This window comes from Hippocampus guttulatus, chromosome 14, assembly GCF_054856545.1.
Source record: "Hippocampus guttulatus isolate MCC_2025c chromosome 14, RoL_Hgut_1.0, whole genome shotgun sequence".
Classification (NCBI taxonomy): domain Eukaryota; kingdom Metazoa; phylum Chordata; class Actinopteri; order Syngnathiformes; family Syngnathidae; genus Hippocampus; species Hippocampus guttulatus.
The window spans coordinates 11167401-11195398 of record NC_141274.1 but is presented as its reverse complement, the minus strand read 5'-3'; the positions used below and the strand labels follow the sequence as shown (position 1 = coordinate 11195398).

Here is a 27998-nt window from a genome sequence, read left to right as displayed (position 1 = left end):
GTGCACAACCCCAAAAACTGACCTGCGACATGGCAGGTATGATCCCTTGCAGTAGCTTTATCTGTTGCCACACGGATGCTATGAATACAGCTGTGTTATTTTCTGTTCCGACAACTAAAAGGGCGTCAATCATTTTCATCTCTTCCATTTCAAATGCCACCCTGGCATCTACCCCAGTGGTATCTATCTGTTAGGGGAAAAAAAAAACAATGAGACTGGCACCATCAAATTAAAAATCCATATTCATAAGTAGTTTCGGACACCTCGCAATGCGCTTTGACTTGCATGGAGTTTGGTAAGCCTCGTCTCTGTAGTGCTTCAACTCTGTGCCGCAATGTCGAGAGGATTTCCCAGCGTGGGACAAGTCGGCTTGTCCTGCCACCGTTCAACTCACCTTTTAAATGCTCAGGTCCAGCCTGCAATTCTACAAAGGCTGACAATCTACTTTCATCTTGGTCCCAATTCACATGGGCACTACTACTCGGCGGTAAACCTAATAGAGTCACACAGCAAGAAAGGCTTGGTTTAAATTGCCATTTTACACCTCGGATTTAGAACAAAGTTATGCAGTTTTGACAAATGCAGAATTCAGAAAAACAGAATACAGCGGTGCCGTGAGATATGACCGAGTGTGGTCACAGAACAAACTCTAGTCATATTTCAGGGCACCGCTGTATGGATGAATATCGAATATAAAGCAACAGTCATGGAATATTAAGTCAATCTGCTTGAATTACGTAAAAAGTATGAGTTACCGATTACCTGTGGCATTGAGTAATCGGGACACGTGAGACAGCTGGATGTGGACCTCACCCACCCCTTTTTTCTGCGATTGCCTACTCACATTCACACAGACATTCTCAGCCCCCGACAGAACACACATCCAGCTACGGGTGGGGGACAATTTCTGGTCAAGAAGTTCTTCCTTTTCCTCCTGATGCCTCAGATCCATGCTGTAAAAAGTCTCCTCCACTCTAACTCTGACTTGCCCTTGAACCATTTGAAGAATTTTCAAGAATTTAATCAAGAATTAACAAAACAAAACAAAGCAAAAAAAAAAAAAAACATCGAGAATAGTTTTACCTTCAGTAATGGTGTCAGACAGTCCCAATATGACATCTAACCCCAGGATGGAGGGCAGAATAGCGAGGTTAGTCATTGAATGCCTCAGTTTCCCTGACACTGTATACTGAAGACCACTGCTGTTCCTTCGAGAACCTTTCACCTGAGCCAACAGAGTGTTACGTCCCTCTGCATAGGAACCATGTAGAGACACGCTAGAAGGCCAGAAGTGAAGAAGAAAACTATCCAGATAACAATGCTTTCTGATCAACTGGGGAAAACAAGTGAGAAACAATACGTGCCTTTGTCGAGACATATGGGCGGCCATTTTGACATGCAAGTCGGTGAGTTCGGGCAGAAAACTCTGCGATAAGTTGAGCCTCAGTAGGACTGATTTGTCTTCCTGCAGAAATAAGTGAGAGACCTGCGCATCCAATATCAGCTTGTCCCTCCCATCAGCCTTGACACAAATGGAGCTACTTCCTCTACCAGCCGGTGTGGACAGGTTAGCAGTTGCTTTTGCCTTCACGTGAAAATAGAAACATTAGGAGGTTATGCACTCACATTTTCCAAAAATCCATTAATGCTGATTTCTTATTTTTCAAAATCATGATAAAATTAAATCACGATAAACCTGGGGGAAATTTTTCCACATAGTTGCTCCAATCGGATTAGTTACATTTGTTTCTCAAATGCCATGTTTCCTATTTCATGATCTGTCCAAAAATGCACTGTATCATAAAATGGAAAAAAAAACAACCCACCTCCAGAGATTTGGGAATCTTTGATTTGAAAGGATGTCTGAGAGCTGAATAAAGAAGAATTTTGTCTGAAGTTCCATTGACCTGCATTGAAAGCTGAAGGGAAAATGGCGTTTCAAAAAAGCAAGCATTTGAAACCTGCCCGGTTTGACTTTAATGAAGACCTCAACTGTTTACTCACTTGACACTCCTGTCTCTCAATTTTTAGTCTCCCGCGAACTACATAATCAAATTCTCCGTTGTTTTGGGGGCGCCAGCATACATCTCCTTCCACCAAAGCAAAGGAGGGGATTTGCAGCTGGAACAGCAAAAAATGTTGAACTTGTCAAAAGGTAAATATAGAGGCTGGACGAATACCTAAAAACATTATATTTGGTGTAATTTAGGCAGCCATTTTTAATCTGCTGTTTGTTATTTTCAAATTGTCAGTTTGTGTCAAGGGCTAATTTACCTCAAGTTGATGGGTGACATTGGCTCGAACTTTTATCACTTGCCGATTCGGGTGCAATGAATTCGAGAGAAGTTCCCCAAAGAAACTCAGGTTCTCTTGGCTGCCGATCCGCAGCCATCCTCGAATGCCTTTCTGGGTCTTGAAGGAAAACGCCGATACATGTTTAAGGTCATTTACACATGCTTAAAAAAACAAATTGAACAGCATTGTTTTAATCATTGTCATTAATGTTTGATTTTAACATTACATGTCACCCAATTTAAAATGAATTGAATCATTAAAATGTAGATATTTAAATGATTTTAATGTTGCCTGAAATATTTTTTATTATATTACATTGCCTTATTGGTGACCCATTCCTGCTTATTTACAGTGTACAACTAGAAGTGGCAATGATGTTAAAGATCGAAAAAAAATGGAGGATACTTCTTGAATATCACTTGAGAATTTAGACCGTGAAATACTTACTTGGTTGCTGGAGGTGATAACACAGATCTCACAGTCTGATGGAAATGTTTCAGTGTTGAAAGGATGAACCAGCGCAGAGCAAACCTAAATATGAGGATATGCATTCAACAGTACCGTACCGAATTAACAACTCACACAATCCTCTTGTAAATACACAATTTGATTGCACTTACAAAAGGGCTTGGCGGCTTGGAGCAAATGGTCAGCGTGTGAATGATCTCTTTCATGCCAAAGAAACCGGCTCTTGATTCCAGGACGTAAAGGCCTTTCAGGAGGTCCACGGTGAAAGTCTCCCTAAGGAGAAGCTTCTGAGGAAATGACTTGAAAGGCTGTCTGTGCGAAAGGAATTTTTTTTTTTTTACATCAAAATCACAACCATAAAAGATTATGAGTGTAAATGAAAGTCGTGAACAGACCTAAGTTGCAGCAATGCTGTTTTTTGGTACATCTTCTTGTCCTTCATCAGCTCCTCCAACGTCCCTTCAAACTCAAACTCAGTAGGGGGACTCTTGGGCTCCAATAAACTCACGCTCAGTCTCACTTGCTTCTTTTTCAAAAGCTTGAACAGGATCGTTGAGAATACGGTCAATAAGACAAGCACATGCATTTTCCAAATGGGAGCAGAGCACCTTGTCAATGGTGTTCAGGGCAGCTGCGAAGGTGATGTTTTGTTTGCCGTAGCTGTAAGACATCTGCAGGGTGAGGCTGGATTTCAGGGTCTCCAGAGAGATGTCGCCTCTCAGGGGAGCAGTCCACAGGGAGCTGAGAGAACAGGAGGCTTTCATATTCTTCTTTCCCTTGAATCCCAGTCCTCCTACCTGTCAGGGGATGGGGGGTACAGATTGAGCACCGCTGATTTCACTGAACCTGACATAATCAAGGAGGTGAAGTTTCACATTACTTGCAAGAATGTGACACCTGGAGTGCAGAGCTTGAGATGGGCCTCCTTCTCGCGACCCCTATCTCTGTAGGAAGCCTCCAGGATGAGATTCCGGATTGTCACCCATTTGTTGGCGGTCAGTTCAGAGTTGAGCTGCAGCGTGTGGTGATGGTGCTGACTCAGCTTGTGGGTGGTGTAAATGTACAGCCACGGAGTGTCCATATTAAATGTTCCTGAGGAAGTCAAATACTCTGTCACTTCACATTGGCACAAAAAGACATCAGAGAGTTTGAGATGATACAATTCACAGCGAAGTTCACCTTCCCATTTCTTGTGCGGCGTGTCATTCGGAGGACTTTTCCAGTGTAAACCAACCACAAGAGGCGTAAAGTTGTTGTAGTTGATTTTAAGATGAGTACTGCTGTCGGACCCCAGTTGTCGAACGTAGGAATGCAAAAGCTGGGTCCGGTAGTTTAAATCTTTGTCGGGAACTTGTAAATTGAACTGAAAAGATTTGGGGACGATTTCAGTCGTTCATGCAAGATCGGGGCTACTCATCAGAATCGGAATCATGTGACATAATCACAAAATTGACAAAGTATACAGTGCACAGTAGTGTGTTAAAAATGATCTACAACAACCAACGGAGTCATTAGGTTTCAAACAAACAGAACAGACACAGAATTTTAAACCGAACATGATCAAACGATAGGCCCGGGTTACCTCTAATATGTAGCTGGTGTGGTTTTGCATGGTCTGATTTTTAAAGGACTGGCTCAGAAGAAGCGTGCGTTTGTTGTTTATCTCGTCCCAGTGTTTACCGTAGCTCATATCCATAGATGATCTCACATGACTGGGGCTTTCTTCGTGCCTGAAATGGATCTGACAAGAACACAAATTGGTTGGTCAAAGCAAGCCAAGTTCAACGAGCAAAATACATTTTTTGTTACTATTGTAACATGTAATAATGGGTCATATCATAATAAATCATCATATCATCATAAAACAGCTACTTTGTGGTTGATAGCAGCCGTGTTGGAACAGTAGAACTCGTGGTCAGCTCTCATCGTGAATGTGAGGTTAGCATGCCTCTCACTCTTGACACTCTGGGATGTATGGCACTCTTGATGCAGGTGCCGGGCGTCATCTACGAAGGGGCGAAAGGACATTAGCAATACATAATAATTATACCGACATAAACTCATGCCCAAAATATCATTTGCAATATTTTAGCAAGGAAATAGCTATTAGGAGATTGTATACAAAAGTATGTATAGTGAAAAGAAAGAACCATGTTGCAGGATGTTTCTCAAACACTCACCGCCCAGCCCATATTTGAGACGAAGCGCAGAACTCCACAGCGTCCCTTTCTGCTCCATGATTCCCAGAATTCTGCTGCCGACCACATCGGGGAAGAGAAGATCGGCTTCCAGAGAGTACTGTCTGCTGTGGCTGTCCCTCCTTCGCTCCAGGGCCACTACAGACAAACAATTTATGTAAGTATAATATTGTGAAAGGAAACATGAGACAATTCCATGGCAAAACTGTTGTATACCTGAAAGTGACGCGGGTAGTCTGAACACGTTCTTCATCGTGGCAGAAAAGCTCATTTTCCTGCCCAGTTCACGAGTAACGTTGGCAGAGAGAATGACTGGATTTCGATTGTCAGCCATGTTGGCTTCAAAGTGGTAGCGTGTCCTAAGTTCTGAGATGAGAGTCTGTTTGTCAACCAGAGCCTTGAGTACAGAAAATGGATCCAAATAAACTTACGGGTCAGAACATTAGACACACCTGCACCAAACATCAAGTAAGATCCATTGCATTGAATCTCATTCAACTGTCTGGACCATTTCATAATATTTGTAAACAATCGGCGCCAGATTACTTCTAGGTAAAAGACAAGTGAATCTAAATCTGACCTGAATTGAAATGATGGCATAATACGTGCTGTGTTTGGGTTTGCACTGTCAAGTATTCCCCAAAAGATTGAGGTATTTTCAATGTCTTCGGTTAAAATAAATACATAAATAAAATCACTACAAATCAAGCAGAAACTGTGGGCACACTTCACATATTCAAACTATGGTCATGCAAAAGAAGTCTTAAAATCCAAATTCAAATTGCTTGCTTAATAACTCTGCCTCATCAAATTACAAGTGAGGGTTGGTTCACAACTTTTGCCACTCCTTGAGTGCATGTGCCATCATGATGAAACATCCGGCAGGTGCACCAATGGTTGTGACAGTGTGTGTTTTAATAACAGAGGGAATCTTTCGGGAAAAGTCCAAATGATATGTTACAATACTTACCAAAACATAATAATGAACACCGTCAATTATTAGCTCAAGTTTTGCAGTCGTTGTACTCCTCTCTTGTTCGAGTTGCCCTAAGAACGTAAAACATATTTGGTATTCGCAAACCAAATCTGGTGAACGTTGCTCATTGGACTAACCTTGTACGAGGATACTTTTTACAGGGTGTGATACCCTGAGCAAAAATCTGCGAGGGTTGAAGGTCAGGTCAAGTGACATGTCCCTGGGGATGGATGACTTCGGAGTAGCCAGAAGGAGGTGCAAAGAAGCCTCTCTGGGGAACCAGCTGCCTATCTGAAGTCAAAGATAGGCTTGAGGTATTTGATATTCTTAAATCAGATTAAAAAAACTATCCAAATATATTTTGGTTCTCCTGAAATTCACAAGACAATATGATCTTTGTAGCTCTCACACAGATATCCGAAAGAAGAACGAATAGAAATTCTGCATTATATCTGATAGATTTCTAGTACCAGTGGGGTCATTGAGTAGGCCGCCTCAAGCAAGTAGTAATGGAGACCTCTGTCCAGTTTCAGCAGCCGAATGGATAGGTGGGTAGGACCTGAGGGCGGGAGCGAAATGCCCCCAGAAGCTAAGGGGAGGGACACATTGGCACAAAGTTGCCAGCCGACGATCTTTGAATCTGTGAAGAGAGAGCAGAAAAAGAGGCAATTCTTGCCTGTAAGGCCGGCCACACGCATATCTGACAGTTACATTCACTTCGCTGATGTCTATAGTGTACATGTGAATGTCTTACAGGTCTTTGGTGTGCAGGCAGTGTGCTGGATGCGACTCTTTGGTCCTTTAATCTCCTCCATGTGATCGCCACTGAGTTGAAATACTCGGGAGCTGGTTAACAAATGCAGGTGTGGGTGTAACATATTCAACAAAACACCCTTGCCTGCCTTCTTTTTCCCATTACAAATGGTTTCTTCGAATTTGCTGTGATTTATGTGTGTGGCAAGGTGCGCTCACCAAAGGGACATGATATCCATGGCATCCTCTGGCGTGTTAAGCGTGACTCTGAGATCTTGCCCCTCCTGCATGTGGACGCTCCCATCCAGACTAGTGGAGCTCACCAGTTCAGACATCCAGCCGACTGCAGCTTGACCCAGGACCCCATCAACTCCCATCCTGGCTGACAGGCCTACAAAAGCACTTTGGAAAATAGACACAACTCAACACAACTTGACACTGACAGAATAGGTCTTGCGAGTAGGCATTTCGATCCTAGAGTCCAGGAGGCTACGACTGTGTTGCATTAGACATGGCTACTAGCTGGTCCTATTGGTGTCATCGCAGCACAGAAAGATTTAATTGCATAGTAATAGTGGGGGAAAAAACATGACGAGCACAGTCTACTAGTTATGCAACCCATGCGCTGAAATTGTCTACTAGTGAGGACAAAGACCATACTTGCAAATGGACCTTAAGATGGATAATAACAATCGAATCAATGATCAAATGGCTTTCTAGATATGTCGACCTACTTGGGTTTAATGTAACCACCGAGGGAGAAGTGCGACACATCCCTGTAGTTGATGTTTCCTTTGAGCCGCAGTGAAAGAAAGGAAGTCATATTGGTTGCTATTTTCACAGGTAAACCAGACAAAGATGGCAGAACCAACTCTTCGGTCAAGAGCACAGCCCTGTGATTCAACTGAACCTCGTGACCCTGGAAGAGAAAGAGGATGTAAGGAACCTTTTGAAAAGCCAATCAACATCATGACAACAATGACGATGAAACCACCAGGACACCTTGAGCAGTTTGACAGCTAGTCCCGCCGCGCTAAGTGACATTTGGTCCATTTGCGCGGAGAAATCGTCGCACGTAAACATGCTGAGCTCATTCCCAAACACTTTCACACCAACCCAACACTTCAGGCGAACCTCTTCCATTTTTTGCCTGGTGGATAACTGGAACACACAAACAAATGCATGCTCAGCACACACTATATTGAATGTACACTCTCAGAATGCAACATTAGAAATGCTTGCATCTAATCTGGTACAGATGTGTGTAATTACAATATACTGAGATGACTTTATAATACATATTGTGATTAGATTGTTTTCATTACCAACTTTTATTGAGGCCAGGCCAATATTTTATGTTCTTGTTTCAATTTACTTACAAATTATATATACTCTGTGTAAAATGTGGACACATAACTATTACTGCACTCTTTTGCATGAATGGCAACAAGTGAATAAACGGGTCAAGTGTACCTTCTGCCATCTAGTGGGAGAGCATTGAATTACTTTCCCGGTCACTATATGTCACTGATATCGACAGAGATAGATGAACAAAGATCTATAATTTCTCACAAATAAATAATAATTTCCCTCGGCACAGTGGTTGGTAATCTGATTTTGCTACATCACATGGGAAAAATACGATAACTATGTCACGGTGATGATGCAGAATTCTTCTACACTGCTGCAACCAAAGTGAACCTCCACATATTAATGATTCAGCATTTCCGAAGTAACAGATTTAGAAAGGGGGTGACCTATCCTCTTTTTCGCTGTCTTACTGTATAGCAGTATTACTTTGTCATCATCTGGTGGTGAGTTGAAGAGCACAACATGGCCCGTGGTTAGGTCTTTCCAAAAAGAACAAGTGTCATTTCTAGTGCCCAGACTGTACATTTCTGAGCACGTACTGTACACGCCTATGATAACACCCCGGCGTTGTCATTGTCTCCCACCCTTTACTGTGACCTCACCAATGCCCTGGCCTGCTTCAGATAACTGTTGGTGCTGGATAAACAAACGTCTCTCTCGAGATGGTCTTCGTTTATTTTTCCTCTCGCCCTCGCCTCTTTGGACACCGAATCGTTTTGATGTGAAGATGTGCGTTCCTCTTTTGCAAAGGGACTCAGATGACCCAAAATGCTCTTCAGAAGGGGCTCAGCATTTTCAATGTGAAAATCAACCTAGAATGTAAATTGGGGCTGTAAGTACTGGAGACAAATTTACAGTCGTACCTTTTGCTAACAAAGTGGGGCTTAAAAAAATGGCACTCACTTCTAGAAGGTTGCTGGCCCGACCATGAAAATAAAGTGTAAGGTTCGTGGATGCAGACCTCGGAAGGAATGATTTGGAGGAGAAAATAAGAGTTGTTTCCACATTTGTGATTCCCATACCTGAAACATTCAAAAACAGAAACTTATGAAGAGTGTGTGGCCCTGGAGAACAAAGGCTTGCCCTACTACCTCACCCCCTGCCAATCCCAGCCCGAACCTAGACTCCTCCCCCCTCCAAGGTATTTTTAATAAACATTTGCAGATTTAATCAGTCTTACCATTTGTGACTGTGTTGTCTGAATAAGAAGAGTATTTCAAAAAATCCGATTCAAAGTCTTTGCTGATTATGTCATTAGGTAGAGAATCAATGAGGGTCTGCTTCATGGGGTCTTCGCTTCTCAGGATGCTGGTTAGGTGACTCCACACAAATGAGCCCACTACTCAGAAACACAAAATTCATGCAAAAGATGGAAAACATTAAATGTCATGCTTATTTTCTTATTCAAGTGGATAAACAAGAATAAAACTCACTTTTCAGTAAACCTCTACGATATTGTGGTTCATCACTGGCAACCCTACTATATGTCCCATTTTTAAGTGATTATTTGCTAGGGGGGTTTCTACAGCATACAGGCATAACATCCATGACCATTTCTATTAGCTCTTCTATGGCATTTTGCAATCACACCTAGGGACAGTTTCGAGTGTTCCGTTAACCTGCCATGCATGTTTTCTGAGAATGTGGGAGGGAACCGGAGTACCCGGAGAAAACCCACGCAAGCACGGGAAGAACATGCAAAGTCCATACAGGAAAGCTGAAGCCGGAATCGAAACCTACACCTCTGCACTGTGAGGTGGACGTGCAAACCAGTTGCCCACCATGCCCAGTAAAACGCCATATTGAGGCATCATCTACCGACCTTGGCTGGAGTTTTCATTTCTCAAGATCACCTTCACCGCCTCAAACACATCTTGATCTGGGCAGCGCATGAGCTCCTGGTATGCTGCAATTCTGACCTCCGGATCCTCTAGGGAGGAGCGGTACAGCTGCAACAACAAAGTCCTCTGAAAAAGGGAAACTGCTGTCAGTGACTCATGTCAGACTCCTGCTAACCTCCTAACCTCTTTACCTCGACCCGTCGTAAAGCATGGTTTTAGACATTTAATTCATAAAATCAACTCTCACAAAACACATGTGAATGAATTGTACACAAGATGCCAGAACATGATGAATCATTTCATTTCATGCAAAACGTTGTCATATTTACTCACATTAGTTGTACAATCAAAACGCCTGAAGGCTTTGATGGCAGCTAGTCTGAGCTCCAAAGGTGCTGACTGGTTGAGTCCACAGTGATTTAACAGAGGGATGAAGATTGAAGCAGCCAGGCCCATGTTGCCCACAGATTTCATTGCATAAATAACCTGTTGGATGAAATGAAATGAGTTTGAATTTTAGAATATATTTCTGTCCATTTACTTTGTCTTAAAGTACAAATGCGAATATTGTACTGAGCATTTATTATACCTCTCTCACTTTCGCAGGACTTTGTGGTTCACGGCATTCCTTCAAGGACACTTCTAGTTTCTGTATGAAGGCCTGTACCTGAGAAAGGTCAACGCAGGGTGTAGTGGACCGCTGACATAGTTGATAGATCAGGGAGGATCCGACAAGCAGAGCCTTGTCTCGCACCTCTTGGACGTTAACTAAAGTCTTTCAGAAACATCGAGAGTTTCAGAGCTTTCATTCCTCAAAAACAGTTGCATTTTATAGGATATAAACTATATGAACAAAGTTATTGAGATACATCTCCTAATTGATTCATTAATCAGGGATTGAGATGAACCCGTTGATTCTCACTTATTTTAACGAGCTGTATTAGAAAATCAACTATGGAGGGTAAATTTCGGTAGTCCCTTTTCTGTTTCAGTGTGAGGGTCATGACAGAATTGGAGGTTGTTTTTTTTTTTAAATAAATGCATGTTTGAGTGAGTTTGGTGAAACACAACATAAAAATCCTGACCCAGCACCATAAAAAAAACCTACACACATTAAACTACAATAGAAATTCTGACAAATTCATCTGGATAAATGGAGATGACTCCCACGCTGCAAAGTGGGAACTAGCGACATTTTAGGTACATGATATCACAATACTTTGTACATGTAGTTCATCTCATTAGTGAAAACCAGAAGGTGTAATTCCTGGTTCATGCCATGCAGACGTTCCTACATTGAGGGAGTGTATTATCTGTGGCGAAGGGTTAGGGATGAGGGCAATGGTGGTGAGGAAAGCATGAGCCTGTTCGTCCTCCACTTCTTTCTTCTTCATTAGGTCAGTCAGTAGTATGATGCAGTTTTCTGAGCCACAAGCGGGTAATGCGTCCAACAAGGGCTGCCTGTCCCAACAGTGAATGAATATTATGTTAATAAATGACGATATAACAAAGTTATGCCAAAAGAACGCTGACCGCACTGACCAGTCATTGCGGCACTTGAAAGACGCTTCCCGCCAAAGTGTCTTGAGCTGCGGTAGAGTCAGCTCTCTAAGCTGAAAAGTCAACTCAAGAAACCAATGAGACACCTAAGAGTGTAAAAACAAAACAAAAACAAGAAAAAAAAACATCACTCGATTAGAAAGTACATTACACAAAAAAAGTCAGGGAATTTCATTTTCTTCTGAGTGCTGATATTACGCTGAAATCGGATGCATTTTAAGCCTACCTCTTGTGGATGTGATGTGACGCTACACACCATCCTGGTAGTTTGGACGACTTGGTGAGGAGTGAAACTATTTCCAGATCTTGCAGCTCCTTCGTCCTCAAACCGCAAGTCAGCTTTTGTCCCACAACCTAAAGACTCTGCCAGTGTAGTGACGTACTATGCATCACATTGGTGTTGTCATTTCCATTCCATGTGGTGTGCATGAAGTGAATTTCATCTGTTAGGGCCCCATTTCCATCGCTTACCTGCTCCTGCAACGGTGCCTGACTGGGCTCTGAGCAACTGCAAAGTTGACTCGGTTTGCGTCTTCACCTGCCCTGCAGTCTTGGACCACGTTGGTATGGATACAGTTTCGGTACAATTGGCCTCTTCCATAACTGCTGAGCCGTAGGCCTGAATACAGCGTAGCTCTGATTGCACTGACTGTGGATGAGGCAAACGAGAATGAGGTTCAGTAATCTTTTAGTAATACAAATAAATAAATAATATAAATTGTTCATGCGTCGCAGGATGTCTTTGTAGACGTGCTGCTTGATCTTGTGGCCCACACTGAGGGGTAAAATTTATAGTTTGGATTTGAAATGTACCTTTTGTGATGCCGGTCCTGTCCACAACCAAATTTTAAATGCAGGAAAACTGCCCTGTGATCACTTGTATTAGACTTTGTTGAAGTCATTTTATTTTTCGAGAATACTTGTGCTGTTTATCATCCTTTTATTGGAAATACGAGAACCCCCCCCCCTCAAATCCCCAGGGGAGAAAAAATCCTGGTGCCATGCTAGTATAAACAATGCATTTTATTTACTTATATTTTTTTAACGTTAAAAAAGACAATGAGCATGAACACACCGTGTCTCCTGTTAGAGCCACGGAATGAGTCCAGAAATGTGCAAGCCTTGACTGGTGACACTCTTTCAGAGACCTGGTTTTCAACAGTAATCGTCCTCGCCTTTCATACAAGCTGGCGCACGTCCCGTGCACATCGGTCTGAAGCAGGAACAAAGTGATCAAAGTTAGAAAAACTCTCAGCACTTCATTAGGCTCTTCGTTAACCTAATGAAATAAGGATTTACAATAGAAGTTATAAGATAAGATAAGATAAGAAAACCTTTATTAGTCTCGCAATGGAGAAGTTCCCAATTCACAGCAGCAAAGTTATGAAAGGAAGAAGTAGAACAACAAAATATAGGAGCTGTTATGAATGCATGAATGATTTTTTTTTCTCCAGGTCATTGTAGGTGAAATGCATTAGACTCAAGAACTGACTCCTGGGGGACACCATAAGACACAAGAGCAAGGGATGAAGAGTATTGGTCTGAGGCTACTAAAAAAATGACTTTGATGCCAACCTACTGTTCAAGATGATCCACAAGTGTACTTTAATCTACAGTGCCCACAGCAACACTAAAATCAAACAGGATCAGACCTCACCTCCAATTCTGAATGTTTTGATTTTGTGTTGGAGGTCTGGAGCATGCTCAGAAATGCCCTTTTAATGTTCAACGTCCACATCTGCTCCCCCTCCTGGATGCATAAGTTAAAAACCTTCCCCCCATGGAGGCAGAACTTCAGGGGTGTTCTCTCCAACGACTCCCTGAGAAACAAAAACACCAGCTGAGCTCACTGGGACCCAAAAACACAGACGAGTGTTGCGAGTATCATATGTCATGATCTGGCTGTAAGACTTGTTGTGAGAATAAATAAAGGATGACACCACATGCATTGAGCACACCAACTGATGAAAGGATGCATAAGCAGATATATTTTGACATTACCGCAAACTTTTTAACCGAGGCACAGGGTGGTCCTTCTGAAGGGAAAGTCGCTTTATCTGTGGATTTCTTATCTATGACACAAGTCGCACGTTGTAAGTCATCAACAATCACAGTTTTCCTGATGTTACCGAAAGAGACAGAATTTGACCTGCATCATTAGATGACACTCGGAGATGGCATCAATATCAACCAAACAGTCCAGTGCCAGTCCATTTCTGCCGGCATTCGAACCGTGCAAGGATGTGGTGATTGTTGTTTTATACCTGTAAGTATACCTCACCCCTTTCTGATAGGACATATCAGAAGTAGAGAATGCTGAGGAGATGCAGGAATAAGAACATTATTTTTGAGATTTGCATGGAAATACTTACTTCTTGTTCTTGTTCAAAGAAACGATTAATATCAGTCAGATGCAGCTTTTTTCCAGCAAAATCTGTGCAATATTATAGACACAAACTCGTCCAAACATTTCTCACCTGCACAACTTGAATCACAGATATCAGATTTTGACTGGAGGCAATCGGTTACTGCAAAGATAGGCAAGCCAAATCTCACACAACTTCACTCAAAGATAGCATGGTTTGCTTCCATACTCAACATTCACTCAACACTCACGTTACTTCTCTTGTCTAATCTTATAAGATCAACTCACACACACAATAAAAAAAATAAAAATACACACATACACAGAAACTTACCACGCAGAAGACAAATAAACGCAAAATGCAGACAGTAAAACCATGGCATAGCCATTGCAGCCCCAAGTGACGGCAGGTCCTTCTGCCTCAGAGCCTCCACATGAAAGTGAGATGAAAACGAAGCACTGTTCCCAACCACTGAAAGACCACACTTGTATGAGAGTCTCCACAGTGACCCACACTGCTCACAGCAACCAATCAGGAAATACTTCCCAATTTGTAGCTCCAAACACACTCTGGACCAATCACTTCACACAACGCTGGCACCTAAAAGTAGCTGAACATATGGCACTTTGGTCAGAAAGCAAGGCAGGAGAGCAAAATCCAAAAGTACAAGATTATGAAATACAGAGATGCCTTGAGACACATGTGACCCTACTTATATTTGAGCCGTCGTATGGACAATTATTTTCTTTGACTTGCGAGCAAAAAAAAGAGATACGACGAGCACTCTATGTTGCCAGGGAATTCAACTCATATCACTTCCCAACAAACAGTTTGGCATTGTGAACAATTCTAGAAAAAAGAGGTTGCAAGCAGTTTGATACGTGAAACAGAGATTGTGTATTTCAAACAACCATGTAACTGCCTTTGAGTCTGCTAGCCTAATCCTAAAACATAATGGGAAATGCCATAGACAGACCAATGAATATCATCTTTGTAGTGGTGTTGGAACACACAATATAACAATACTCATATGCATGTATTCTTTATCCCCTGAGAGAGAAAAACGACAAATACTGTATTGCTGCAGAATACCAAGTCACTTACATTTGTTTGTATGACTTGTATGACAAGATATTCAATGTTCAAACTGATAAACGTTATTGTTTTGAGCAAATAATCAAAGAATTTGATGGCAGCAACACTACTACTTTACGGCAGCCCTTTTACGTCACATGCAAATGCTCATTTACGGCATCATTAGAGACGCTTGAATACAAACAATAAGGCAAGCGCGGAGAGCTTAGCAATGTTCGAACTCAAAAGGGAGCCCAAAGAGGAGGTGGAGGACTTGGAAGAGTTGGTGCCGAAAAGAGGGAGCCGGAGTTCCATGGTTTGGCTTTGGTTTGGATTTAAAGCATCAGACATCGAGCAGAAAACGGTCATCTGTAAAACATGCCGCCGTCAAATCGCCACGAGCGACTCTAACACGTCGAATCTCTTCTATCACTTAAAAACGCGACATGAAGAACTGTACATCGAGAGTGTGAGGTTGCGAGAAAGCATAAACGGCACATCGCAACTACAAAGTAACGGAACGAAAAAAACTGACCAGAGGGCTCGAAAGGAATCGTTGACTAAATTCATCCCGTATGACGAGCAGTCTCGCAGACATCGCGAAATTACAGATGCCATCTGTGATTTCATCATATCGGAAGACACGGCCTCTGCATGTACTGTCGAAAAGAAGGGCTTCCGGGCATTGATCAAAACACTTGACCCCAGGTACAACATGCCAGATCGGAAACACTTCAGTGACATCCAGCTGCCTCGCCTCTACGAAGAGTGCCGCGCGAAGGTGACTGAAGAACTTCGAAACGTGGAATATTTCGCATTGACAACTGCTCTGTGGACCTGTGGAGTCACACGGCCGTATATGAGCCTAACGGTGCATTTTGTCAACAATGACTGGATCTTCACTAGCCGATGCTTACAAACTGTTTACTTCCCTGAAGACCACACAGAGGTGATGATGGCCACCGTCCTCAGAGAAGTACTTGAATCCTGGGAGCTGCGTGAGGAGATGCTCATCTGCGTGACCACAGATGGTGCAAAGAATAGCAATAGTGCACTGCAGCTGAACGAGTGGAACAGGCTACAGTGCTTTGGGCAGCGTTTGCAGCTGGCAATAGGTGAGTGCCATGGAGCATTGTCTTAATTGTACTAATCCTATCCAAACAGATTAAACAAAGTTTACACCTTCCTTTGTATCTGAGTAACAGAGAGTAGCCTGAAAACACCGTCTCCTCAAACCCAAACGGATGTGCAACGTGCAGTTGAGGTATGCAAGCAGGTGACAGGTACCATCTCAAATTCATTCAAGAGAAGATGTGACCTGGCCAAGGCTCAAGTGGACCTGGACCTGCCCATTCACCAACTCAAGAGTGAGAGCCCCACAAGATGGGGCTCGAGGCAACAGATGATCAGCAGGTTCATCGAGCAGGAGAAAGCTGTTAAACAGGTACCGGTATGTTTATATCTATGCTCGGCATGCATGGTTCTATGTGGAACACTTGTGTTGACTGTGTGTCTTGAACATATCAACGGGGGGGGTGAATTTTTAAATAAAAAGGGGGAAAAGCAGCAGTGAAATACAGAATCAGGGACAGTTTACATATTCAAACGGAGTATGGGAAGTAAAAAACATACATTGTCCTGGTTGTGGCGCAAATGGACTTTTCACTTGTATAGCGCTTTTCTAGCTTCAAAGTACTCAAAGCGCCTTAAACACTGTCTTGTCATTTCATGACACTGAAATTGTCACAACCCATAACCTTGCGGTTGGGAGACAACCACTCTGCCACCTGAGCCATGCTGCGCCCTCATACTCTCTAATTAGCTTTATATTTATATTATGCAATACATCTTTATTTATACATCGCATATAGTCATTGGTTCACTTCTCCTGTCCCATGTAAATCCGCTTCAATTCCAAGCGCCAATTCTCAGCTCCAAACACGCATTTGCGCTCCACACAAGCTATATTTAAGTGAAATGTGTGGCAAAAGTGAGAAAAACACGCAGTTAGGTGTTAAAATGTAAATCATGACAAATTACGCTGAAAAGTGTTACATTTGAGTGAAACCTCTGCCATGTTTTAGAGTAGTATTTATTTGTGAATATTTGGTTCAAAGGAAACACATTTGTAATATAATTGCAAGACGGAATAGCATTATTTAGTATCAGTTCTCGGTACAGGTATTGGCGGGTACTCAACTGTAATCAGTATCCAAAACGTGCTATTGGTGCAACCCTATGTGTAACATTTTTATCCATTTTTTTAGGTTCTCCGTGAAGACAGTAAAGTCAGGCATCTGATCCCAACCAGGCAAGACATGAAAATTCTGGAGTCCGTGAACAAAGCCTTGAGTCCTCTCATGGAATTTACAGATGCCTTTCCTGGAGAGGAATATGTCAGCGTGTCGTACGTTAAACCTGTATTACACCTCTTGAAGCAGCAAATTCTCAAGTCTCAAGATGATGACTCACCGCTCACTAGAACGATTAAAGAGGGAATCCTGAATTACCTCCATGACAAATATACCGACAACGCCACTGAAAAGCTGCTCGACATGGCCACACTGCTGGATCCGCGATTTAAAACGGCCTACATTAAGGCAGAGCGAATCGACCTCATGAAGACAAGAGCCACTGCAGAAATAGAGTTGCTGGTGGCCGGAGGTGAGACAGCAGCACCGGCTGCCTCCACTCCAGCACCGTTTGCGGATGAATCCGAGCTCCCGACAGCCAAGAAAGCCAAGAAGAGTTTGTCCAGCTACTTCAGGAAAGCAGCGGCACCCAGTTTCCAAAGCACGGCAAAGCCAAGCAGAGCATCCGTTCAACTGGAGCTCACCATGTACTTGCAGACAGCTGACTTGGATCCTGAAGAAGATCCTCGCATATGGTGGAGGCAGCACGAGCTCCACTTTCCATTAGTGGCAAAGCTTGCCAAAAAATACCTGTGCATCCCCGCAACTAGTTTTCCCTCCCAGCAGATCTTCGGTGGTAGTGGGAACATGGTGACATGGAAGAGATCCTGGCTCAAACCCGAACGAGTTGACCAGCTTGTCTTCCTATCCGTCAACCTGTGAAGCACATGAATCAAAAAAAAAAAAGCCACAAGGGGTTTTATCGTATGTAAGACAAAACAAAAACTTAGCAGTCCCCTCCAAAGGTATTGGAATGGCAAGGTCAATTCCTTTGTTTTTGTCGTACACTGAAGACATTTGGGTTTCAGATCAAAAGATGATTATGAGACAAAAGTTCAGAATTCCAGCATTTATTTCATGGTATACACATCGAGAGGTGTTAAACAACTCAGGACAGAGCACCTTTTGTTTGACCCCACCCATTGATTTTTTTTTTGGTGAGGAAGGTATTGGAACATGTGACTGATGCTCACGTGTTGCCTTTTAGATCGATTGCATAAACATTACATTGTGCTTGTTTTTGCCTTTGGGTTTCACCTGCGAAAACTGAATTTGCTGTTAAGTAAACAAGAGGACTAGGGAGCGGTCTGTGTGTAAAAGCAAATCATTTTGAAGCTGAGAGAAGAGGGAACATCAAATTGGGTGTAGCCAATATAACAATTTGTAATGTTTTGAAAAAGAAAGGCACAACCAGTGTGCTGAGCAACAGAGATCGAACAGGTCGGCCAAGGGTGCCAACCGCAGTTTATGACAGAAACATTGCGAAAACTGTGAAGAAACACCTAAAGACAACGGCCGGTGACATCACCGCCAGCTTGCAACGGGCATGTTGGGAGAAGCAATATACAGGCTGCACACAAGATGCAAACCACTGATCAGCAAAAAGAATCGGAAATTTGAATTGAATTGAATTGGACTTTTATTTGGTCTCCCGTAGGAGAAACTTGTCTCGGAGGACAAAGCTAGATTAGATTTTGCAAAGAGGTACAGAGGTGAGGCACAAAAGTTTTCTAAGTTTTGTGAACAGAAAGAGGCTGCAGTAAAGGCCTGGAAAAACATTTCAAGTGAATACAACCGTCTGGAGAAGTCGATGGGCCCTAGGCTTGATGCAAATAAGGGCTATGCGACCAAATATTCAATATTTACTTCAAGTTAATTGAATCACATCTGTTCCAATACTTTTGCTCACTTGAAAAGTGAGTGGCTTCAAAGAAACCGTTCTCTGTCACACCTAGATGTAAATACCATGGAATAAAATCCCGGGAATCTCAGCTTTTGTCAATTTATCTTTTGATCTGAGACAAAAAAGAATGTCTTCAGTATGCAACAAAACCAAAGGTACAGTATTGACCTTGCCATTCCAATACTTTTGGAGGGCACTGTACATTATTTTCACTTTATTATTTATGGTTGACTATCAGATATTTAGAATGGTGCTTTATTTTATTTTCACCTTTCATTCATGTTCTGGTGTTTTCCATATAAAATGTGTTTTGTGAATAAATGGAGAAAAAGATAAAAGAAAGTCGATTGGCTGGCAACTAGTTCAGGGTGTACCCAAAGACTGCTAGGATCGGCTCGGGCATGACAAGTGGATTACAAAATGGATATAAAATATTTGGATATGGAATGTCCTTATATCGGGAGATAAAATGTTGTCCATATTGCACGGTACTTGCACTTTTTTTTTCTTTTTAGTTTTATTGTTCTAAATGTTTGTATGTTAGTATAGTTCATGTCCTGTACTCTGAACTACTGCTATTTTGTTAACATTTTTTGAACAAAAAGCTTGAAATACCTTCATTCGTCATGGTCCTTATTTCATAATGTTACAGTTATACCAGCGTATGTTAAAAGCGGAAGTTGGTCGCATAGATTAGACTTGTCAGAGGAGTTTTAATGCTGCATACATGTTACTTTTGTTTGCACATCTTTGTGAAGAGACGCCATTTTTATGCGTTGAGCTGTTTTCCGCTGTTACTTTTATTTTCTCTAGATGCGTTTACTATTGCTTGCACGAAACTTGTCACATGACTCGGTTATGCCAACACAACTACCAGTGACATTCGGCTCCATCTGACCGATCAAACGGAGCATGGTAGTCACGTGACCACTCACAGCTCTTCTCGGCCCAAAGTGACTTATTTACATGAAATATAGTTGAAATCGTTATTTACCTTTAAAGATAGGCCCAAGCATACCCATGAGCCAAGTAAGAATAAGCGTTATAGAAAATGGATGCACGACGAAAAAGAACAGCAACTGCATGTTATGCACTGTCATCTGTGACTGCCTAAAATGTCGACATTACAACTCAATTTAGAATCTAAGATGACAAGAGGCTGTCTTTGCTAAATGTAATGCTCAATGAACTAAAACCAGCAACACAGCACATTCTCTCTTCGACGATATAATAAAAATGTTTCTGTGCATTAGAAAAGCACAAAGAGAAACAATCAGCACCGAAAATAAAGGTGGATGTTGGTAGAACTCAAATTTTTGGAGTAAGTAGATGGGAGCATTGATGATAAATGTGAGTGAAAACAATCAAGTAAAATCCAATTTTGCTTCGTTAAAATATGTATCGTAAAGTGATAATGGTTAAAATTTGAGCATACACATACAGTATCTTCAACTCAACTGAAAAAAAAATGCCAAGAGAGGAAATAAAACCCAAAGGCTGAGATAATGTGGTTGCAGAGGTAAGTTTAGTGTGTTTAGAATTAAGCAATTAGGTTCAATTTCAGGTTAAATATGAGGCAGCAGAGATCCACCACCATTTAAAGTGTCTCAGATTAACCTCAAAAACGTTCAAATGTTCTGGTAGGCTTTTATTTGATTTTTAAATTGCCTCTCTCTCGATCTTTTTATTTCGGAATTCTAAACCCGCAAAAAAAATGAACAGGGGTGCGCAGATTTTTGTGCCCACTGTTAAATTAGTAAGAGGGGAATTATTTTGTGCTTCAGTACATTTCAAAGTCGAGACTTTTACTTATTGAAGTTAAACCAATGTTTCTTCTTTTACCAGTCTGTTTGTCTGTTTGACACAAATGTCTGTAGTTCTACTTAAGTGCAGGGTTTGAGTGCTTTTGGTTTTTGCACTAACTCAGCCTATCATCAGTCCATTACAAGTTGGTACTGACGCATAAAAGAATAGAGCCATCTAGTGTCTCGGTTTTGGACTTGAAAAATGCAAACAGTGGATGACTGGAAGCCATGTACATTTTTAGCTATAAAAAAAAGTCCCAATCATCCCACACGCCTTTCATCCTTCACTCCTCCCACCATCCTTACTCGAAGCTGGAGCTTGCCAGCCTTCCACGATGCACCCGCCAGGCCTGCCATGGGTCCACGCCCGTGCTGCGACGTCAGGCATTTTGTCGTTAAAGATGCGTTCAAGCCACGAGAAAAATTGGATATAGCGACACATAGGGAGAACTTTCATCGCGGGCAACCCTTGGATCTACTTATGAGCTACGTTCACGATTAAAAGCATGTTCAGATTTTAAATTCCTCAAAATGTGTAACATTGTGCATCCAAAATGACGCAAAGCTGTTGTTTTGCCCACATTCACACACATTTAGAAGTGGCTTTTTTCCATAACCATGGGCCTTGAACGCACCCAGCGGTCCGAATCAGGGGGCGTAGGTTTACCACCGGCTCAGTCAGACACAATGAGCCATCCGTCGTTGGGGTACGCGCATGTTGCCTCGGCGCAACGGGCACCATTTTAACCCACTTTTAGCCGTCGTTGTACACTTCTTTGATGTACTTGATTATTACGGAACAGTGGGAGCTCTTTATGGGGTTTACAAGTGCGGCTACGTCGAGTTTGATAAAAACGAGGTCGAGAGTCGACTACAGTAGTTAGCCCCTCCTGCCTGCTGGACCCCCCGCCACCCACCTCATTTAATTTTGCTACTTTTTGGACCCCAAGACGAACAATGTCGGTCACCGCGTCCTCTGACTACTTCGCCGCCGAGTGCTTGGTTTCTATTTCGAGTGGTCCCGTTTTGCACAGACCCACCCCGGTGGCCCTCGCCGCAAGCCAGCCAAGTACTACCGCGGGCCTGCTCCCCGGGGAGCACGACGGCTCGATCGAGGACCGCGAAGTGCGGGAGACCCTGAGGTTGGAGGGGGCCAACATGATGACCGTGGCCGGTATCCTCACCGACCTCCACGGCAAGTTCCGGCCCATGTCGGCCTACTCCGAGAGCAGCAACTCGTCGTGCGGTGGGGAGAGCGGTTACACCACGTTGTCGGACCCCACCACCCCTACCATGACCCCCTCTGCTACTCCGGTGCCCGGACAGCAACCGCCGAGGGGGGGAGCGGGAGGAGGAGGGGGCGTGGGCCCACCTCGTTCCCCCGTGAAGCGGCACCACTGCACTTTTGACGGATGCGACAGAGTTTACGGGAAATCATCCCACTTGAAGGCACACATCCGGACCCACACAGGTATGGAAACAACAGTGAGTAAGGTCACATGCTGTGGCGCATGGTTGACGCCTTTAGCTCAATTTCTCCCCTTCCCCTAACTTCCGTGAAGGCAACATCAAAAACACGTAATATATAACTTTTGTACAGTAAAGTGTTTCCTTCCGCTTTGTGAGAACTTTGCCTATCTTAGTGTCAGTTTATTTAATCGAATGTGGCCCGCAACCTGTTGTCGAACAAAAGCTACAGGAGGGGGCGAGGAAAAAAAGCTACCCCTTTAGCGACGTCGACAAAGAAGTAAACTAACAAAAGAACTGGGCTGGACGTTAAAACCGATGACGAACCTCTTCCCCGATTCGCTTTGCATATGAAGTGAACGCAAGGCGAAACCTCCGCTTTGTCGTTTGCCAGACACGCTCTCTCCTGTTGATGGCAGTACACCACACTACTCAGCTATTGGCATTACACCCCCACCCCAAACACACACGCGCCAGTGAGCATCTTTTATGTGAAATTAAAAAAAGCCCGAAAACATTGAACGTCGCAATAGTCATGCGACGTTGGACGGCTCGGGAAATAATAAAATTTACATTACACCCCCAGGTTAAGTCGGTTAAATGAGTAAATATGTTCTAATACGTCTATTATGTTGAAAACACTGGTCAGTCAAACGTAATCCTCCTCTTACTCCGTGTGGGCAAAAACGCCCACCCCCACCCATACGCAAATTGAATTAGACATTTTTACGTTATACCTGCTTGTGAAGTCTTTGTAACAAATATAACCCGCCCAGTGTGTTAAAGATACAATCCTTCTTCCCGTGAGCTAAAACGAACGAGATTTTTTTTTCTTGCGTAAATTGATGGGGGACACGGTGCTTTCGGGGTCGTTGAGCAGGCGCAAATGGATTCAGGACAGGAAGTGGCTCAAAGAAAACTGCGATGGAAACGCCCACAAAGTGGTCTGCAACAACAACGTGGTTTGCCTTTGTGATCTTGAAAATGGCTCCGAGCATCCTCCTCTTATCCTGCTTGACTCGTGGAGGTTTGTGGCAGATTAAGGCTAGCAGTAGTTTAGCAAAAGATAATCTGTAGGATCTGAATCCCTGTTCCTCAGTGCTTTTTTTTTTGTTGCTATATTCCACTGTGCAACAAGCCCCAAATCAGTTCTATACCACTACAGTAATACAGACACAATTATATGGGAATAACATACACTGTGACACATGAATCCTGGTAAAATTCGTTAGTTGTGCAATAAAAGAGCGCATACCTACGTATGGGTGTGCCCATAAAACAACTTTACTGTACTAAATCAATTACGCCTCCCTGCCTGAACATTCCTGCATGTGTGCAGCATTTCTACCTTGCAGCAATGGACAAATGTTTGATTTACATGAGTTTTTTTGCAGTTGAGTTCATTTCCATCAATCAGAGCTCTTGTAGTTTGACATTTTTAAAAATAAATGCAATATACTGTACATAATTCTTGGGAATAGGCGCCCAGCCCTAGCGCAATTAGCGAAAACCCACATGCAATGGACGCCAACCTTTTACGGTTTGTAATTACCAATAGATGCCACAAGATGGAGGCAAAGCACCAGCCCTGTGTCAGAGAAGCTCATCCCGTCACTTCAACATTGTTCTTTGAAGTAGTGGCGCACTGAACGGTGAACATTTGCGAGTGTTTGCCCACATAGTAAAGGTTTTTGTGGTTGTTGTTGTTGTCAGGGTTCCTTCAAGGTTGCAAAAGTTTGCACAGTTGTTCGCCAGACATTTCTAAACAGTTTTGAAGGTCGTAAACAGTTTTTCTTGTTGCCATCAAATTTTGAACATGATCAACATTCCTTTGCAGCAAGAAAACCCTTTGCGAACCTGTTTCCGAATGCCTTTGCAACCTTGAACCCTGACGAAAAACCAACATTTGCTACTTGTACAAACACTCACAAACCTTTGCCACCCTGTGAGGTAGGGGCTTTAGCGTCTCGATCCCACAAGATGATGCCCAAACACTACTTTATACGAGAGTGCTAACTTAGTGTTCATTTAGTTAACAAAAACGTGAGAGGAATGTTTTGGTCAATGCACATTTTTCGCCGGACGAAAAGTGGACTAGGCAAGATTAAAAAAATAACTGGGACAAAATCAGTATACATTTTCATGGACTACTGAAGACGAGATGAAAATGTAGTTAATTTAATTAAGACTGGGCAAAAATCTATGGACACGTTGGTTCACCAACAAAGATGAAAATTAATATATGATTTCTATGCCTTGATTAGAGTACGCTCAACCGAGTTCTCGCGTGATTCGCGACAAAATAACACCACGTGAGTAGGTGGCGACTTGCCGGACACGGCAAAATGACCACTACAAAAACGGTCATGTTTTGCATGAGGCCCCGGGAGAAAGAAAAGCCGTGATATGTAGACATATTTTCACTCTTCAGTTAAGTGAAAGGAAGAAAAAGATGCGTGCCTGATTTTAGTCAAAGGGAAGGTATGTGGGCACAAGGTCACACTAAATTATCGGTGCGGTGCTCCTGTTTTTCAGGCGAGAGGCCGTTTCCATGCACCTGGCCCGACTGCGAAAAGAAGTTCGCCCGTTCCGACGAGCTGGCCCGCCACACCCGCACACACACGGGAGAAAAACGCTTCCTGTGCCCGTTGTGCGACAAGCGCTTCATGCGCAGCGACCATCTGATCAAGCACGCCCGGCGTCACCCCGACTTCCAGCCCGCCATGTTGGGGCGCAACAAGGGCATGTCCTCTCCCAGCCCGACTGTCCACCATTAGATGGTTCAGGTTACTCGGGATGAGTGGAAGTGGGGGGGGGGGGGGGGGGGGGTGTTGGCAGGAGCATTCGTGGTCACAAGTGGGTGTTAACCAGCTACAATTTGTTTCATTGAGGAAAAATACAAGCATTGCTATGTGGTGCTGAAGAGGCGCACGTACCCAAATCAACGCAGCGGCTGGATGTGAGAGGCGACGAGCATTCGCTGCGCATCCCCCACAGATGAGTCACGTGACCACTTTCCACCTGCAACATAAAAAGGGTTGGGTTTCATTGGCTGGTATTGAACTGAGACCAGTTCCGAATCCTTCAGTTCAGATTTTGATGTGCTTCTCGATTCCACTTCATCGATTCCCGGAATTAGTCTGCTCGCTTGCACCTTTTCAAATCGTCGCAAAAGAGAAGTGCAGCGTTAAAACAAAGCAGAAAATCTTTCCCCGCCCCCCCCCCCCCCTTCCAAAAGGTGACAAATTGAAGAGACATGCAATCCGATGTGAGGCTAGACAATTCATTTATGTCATACAAGATTTTGTATGTCTAATTTGGGAGGTCTCACTTAAGGAACACACCAGAAAATGATGGCATGACAGACCTTCATGGTCTGGTAACCGTAACTGAAAATACATGATTTTTGCTTCCAAACAAAATTTGGGTTTCTTTTCTCAGGCGGGTTCGAATGAGAATTGGAATCGAAAAAGCAGATTTCAATTGATCCCCCCCCCCCCCCACCCCCCAAAAAAAACAAAAAATAAATCAACCCAACCCTAAAGTCATGTCAGACTTTCACACTCTGCAGGGATTTTTTTTCTACTCTGTCGAAATCTGCACATCACAGCAACACAACAGCCACATTTCCTCTGTCATCTCGTGGTTACTTTGTAAATTGTTGCTGTACTCTACAATTGCATTTATTTACTGTGGGTAGCACAAAAATAATATGATGATAGGTTAGCACAGCTACAACTAGATCATTTATATTCCTAGCGCTGCCAGTTCCATGTTTTTTGCAAGTTTTAGTGGCGATACATTCCTTTTGTTTTTGTCTTTTAAAATTGCATTGAAAGCATCATCCAAGTTATTTCCTTTGAAATGAAATCGAACCATCGATCAAATATGAATTTGGCCATGAAGTGGCTCAAGCTTCACTGTAGGCGACCTGTTTGCACGCCATCCTAAAGACATCCTTTAGCACCCTGGAAACGCTGGCACATGATACGCAGTAGTATTATGTCTAATAATGATGCTCATGTATATAAGCTTTAAGCTTTTAATGTAGAAAAAAAAGTATAATGCAGCTAGCAGCAGAAGTAATACATGTGATGTAGTCCTTATATTGGGGGTAACCGTATGGGCTTCATAGGAAGGTTTTGCCTGTGTGTGTTGGTGTGCACGTGTGCGGGCTTTTATGTTTTTCTTTAGATTTTTATTTTTTGTTTGTTTTTTGCTCAGAACAGATGATTCTTGATGCGCTACATTCAAAGTATAAGCATCAAGTCCACAAGTGTGGAACCAGACAGCGAAATACCTTTGAGGGTGCCAGGTTTTCCTCACACAGCAGCCTTATAAAACAAGACTCTTGCCGTGCGGCGTTCATGTGGTACTGCTGAGCTAAATAGATGGCCTATCCGAGGAAAAAGAACGGGTACAAAGTGTGATTCAACATTTCTGTTAGTTCAAAACTTGATTTGTTAGCATAAGAGACTAGAAAGGAGATAGCGGTAATGTTGAGAGCAAATACCAAATACGTTGGAGAAAGGCCTAGTTTCCAAATGCATCTCAGTTGATTTTGCTGACGCTTGGACCCACACTCTTTTGTGTTGTCCCAAAAGCATTGAAAAGAAAGTCTGGATAGTGACATCCACAGGCACCATCTTGCAGCCCAGCTTCAAAGTTAAAGTGATTTGGTTAAATACACGACATGAAGATGCTAGATTTTGTTTCAATTCATATTTGATTCATACAGGGTTTACCTCCAACAACAAATGAGAGGAAACGCCTTAAAGCCACACAGCAAAAATGGCCCCAAATCCACTTACAAAAGGCTCAAAACCGAGCAAAAGCTACCGTAGGCCCGTACTTGCGCTAATGGAGACGCTCGTCAACACCGTCCATAAATCATGTGATGTGGATTCAACCAAAAGCATCACAGTGCGATCAGTTCAGTGTCCAGACTTTTTTTTCTCCTTCATTTTGCGTGTTTTCCAGATTCCAGACGCACGAACACTAACACAAGAGAAAAAAAACACCAGCCGCCTGTTGTCGTCTTACGCTTCAAAATTGACTCCAGTCAAATCGGTTCAGTGTAATTCAACAAACTTGGACCTTCGAATGATTTTTTTGCATTAGCAGAGTGTAAAATTAAGTTCAGAGTCTTATTCCATGTTTGACCCATGGGGGTGTGAAAATGTTAACTCGGAAAAGCTAAAGCCGCTAACAGCAGTGCCAACAATAACACTAACAGGACAATGTGGCTAACGTCCACAACTTTTTGTGAGTGGCGTAATTGAAACAAGTTTGATGGTACCACAATGCAGCGTGTCAGAGGGCAACTCACTCACTCACTCTTTTTTGCAGGATGAAACAAAGCAAACCTCAGTCCCCCCATACCGCCCACACACTGTTTGTCCAGCATGGACCTATTCCTTTAGCCTCAACACCTCTTCAGGACACTCTGAAAGCCTTAAACTGCGTTAAAAATACTTTGCACCATGTTTACAGTTTGATCATTGTACAGGTATAAACACTATGTCTTCTTTTGGGGCTCTTTACACATACTCCTTATGCAACGTGGCACTTTTGTCTTACAGGTGTACAGTTCTTGGCTGGTAAAAAACAAAACACGCCACGGCAGCGTTGCTATGTGTCCTCAAGCAAAACTGTGTAACTTTTTAAAAATATGTTGCTGGGTTGTCAAACTGCCTTTTGTCGTAAGGGCTTTCAAAGGGGGTGACCGT

General features: G+C 42.9%; 3 protein-coding genes across 5 annotated transcripts in view; 2 read left to right on the top strand and 1 right to left on the bottom strand.

Annotated features, from left to right (window-relative positions):
* The window catches only part of apoltp (apolipoprotein lipid transfer particle homolog), a 28446-nt gene extending 14230 nt beyond the window's left edge, over positions 1–14216 (bottom strand). Inside the window, exons 1-40 of the mRNA XM_086129825.1 lie at positions 14162–14216; positions 13940–13990; positions 13612–13778; positions 13464–13534; positions 13120–13282; positions 12538–12675; positions 11934–12111; positions 11689–11825; positions 11445–11548; positions 11198–11363; positions 10492–10677; positions 10236–10388; positions 9884–10028; positions 9242–9400; positions 8965–9083; positions 8664–8873; positions 7693–7851; positions 7425–7609; positions 6910–7092; positions 6692–6783; positions 6408–6577; positions 6075–6228; positions 5932–6008; positions 5178–5358; positions 4944–5099; positions 4636–4769; positions 4346–4504; positions 3943–4126; positions 3644–3855; positions 3372–3560; positions 3159–3301; positions 2916–3075; positions 2743–2826; positions 2275–2412; positions 2005–2121; positions 1827–1919; positions 1084–1585; positions 763–990; positions 264–493; positions 23–187 (exon numbers count right to left, since the gene is read on the bottom strand). Of these exons, the coding sequence (XP_085985951.1) occupies positions 23–187; positions 264–493; positions 763–990; positions 1084–1585; positions 1827–1919; positions 2005–2121; positions 2275–2412; positions 2743–2826; positions 2916–3075; positions 3159–3301; positions 3372–3560; positions 3644–3855; positions 3943–4126; positions 4346–4504; positions 4636–4769; positions 4944–5099; positions 5178–5358; positions 5932–6008; positions 6075–6228; positions 6408–6577; positions 6692–6783; positions 6910–7092; positions 7425–7609; positions 7693–7851; positions 8664–8873; positions 8965–9083; positions 9242–9400; positions 9884–10028; positions 10236–10388; positions 10492–10677; positions 11198–11363; positions 11445–11548; positions 11689–11825; positions 11934–12111; positions 12538–12675; positions 13120–13282; positions 13464–13534; positions 13612–13778; positions 13940–13990; positions 14162–14216 (6297 nt within the window). The remainder of the gene's footprint in view (positions 1–22; positions 188–263; positions 494–762; positions 991–1083; positions 1586–1826; positions 1920–2004; positions 2122–2274; positions 2413–2742; positions 2827–2915; positions 3076–3158; positions 3302–3371; positions 3561–3643; positions 3856–3942; positions 4127–4345; positions 4505–4635; positions 4770–4943; positions 5100–5177; positions 5359–5931; positions 6009–6074; positions 6229–6407; positions 6578–6691; positions 6784–6909; positions 7093–7424; positions 7610–7692; positions 7852–8663; positions 8874–8964; positions 9084–9241; positions 9401–9883; positions 10029–10235; positions 10389–10491; positions 10678–11197; positions 11364–11444; positions 11549–11688; positions 11826–11933; positions 12112–12537; positions 12676–13119; positions 13283–13463; positions 13535–13611; positions 13779–13939; positions 13991–14161) is intronic.
* Positions 14217–15068: 852 nt separating this feature from the next.
* On the top strand, positions 15069–19606 carry LOC147195050 (E3 SUMO-protein ligase ZBED1-like). Of its 3 annotated transcripts, XM_086130079.1 has the most exons (5): positions 15143–15218; positions 15611–15683; positions 15841–16017; positions 16108–16346; positions 17170–19606. In XM_086130079.1, the coding sequence occupies exons 3-5, from the start codon at positions 15855–15857 to the stop codon at positions 17974–17976; spliced, it is 1209 nt and encodes a 402-aa protein (XP_085986205.1). In that variant the 5' UTR covers positions 15143–15218; positions 15611–15683; positions 15841–15854; the 3' UTR covers positions 17977–19606. The 3 variants fall into 3 exon arrangements, with proteins under 3 accessions (XP_085986203.1, XP_085986204.1, XP_085986205.1); XM_086130078.1 differs by having other exon boundaries at positions 15093–15218; positions 15611–16017; XM_086130077.1 differs by having other exon boundaries at positions 15069–16017.
* A 1871-nt stretch (positions 19607–21477) lies between these two features.
* LOC147195049 (Krueppel-like factor 9) lies at positions 21478–25091 on the top strand. Its single transcript, XM_086129831.1, has 2 exons — positions 21478–22273; positions 24805–25091. The coding sequence occupies exons 1-2, from the start codon at positions 21760–21762 to the stop codon at positions 25044–25046; spliced, it is 756 nt and encodes a 251-aa protein (XP_085985957.1). The 5' UTR covers positions 21478–21759; the 3' UTR covers positions 25047–25091.
* Positions 25092–27998: the final 2907 nt, after the last annotated feature.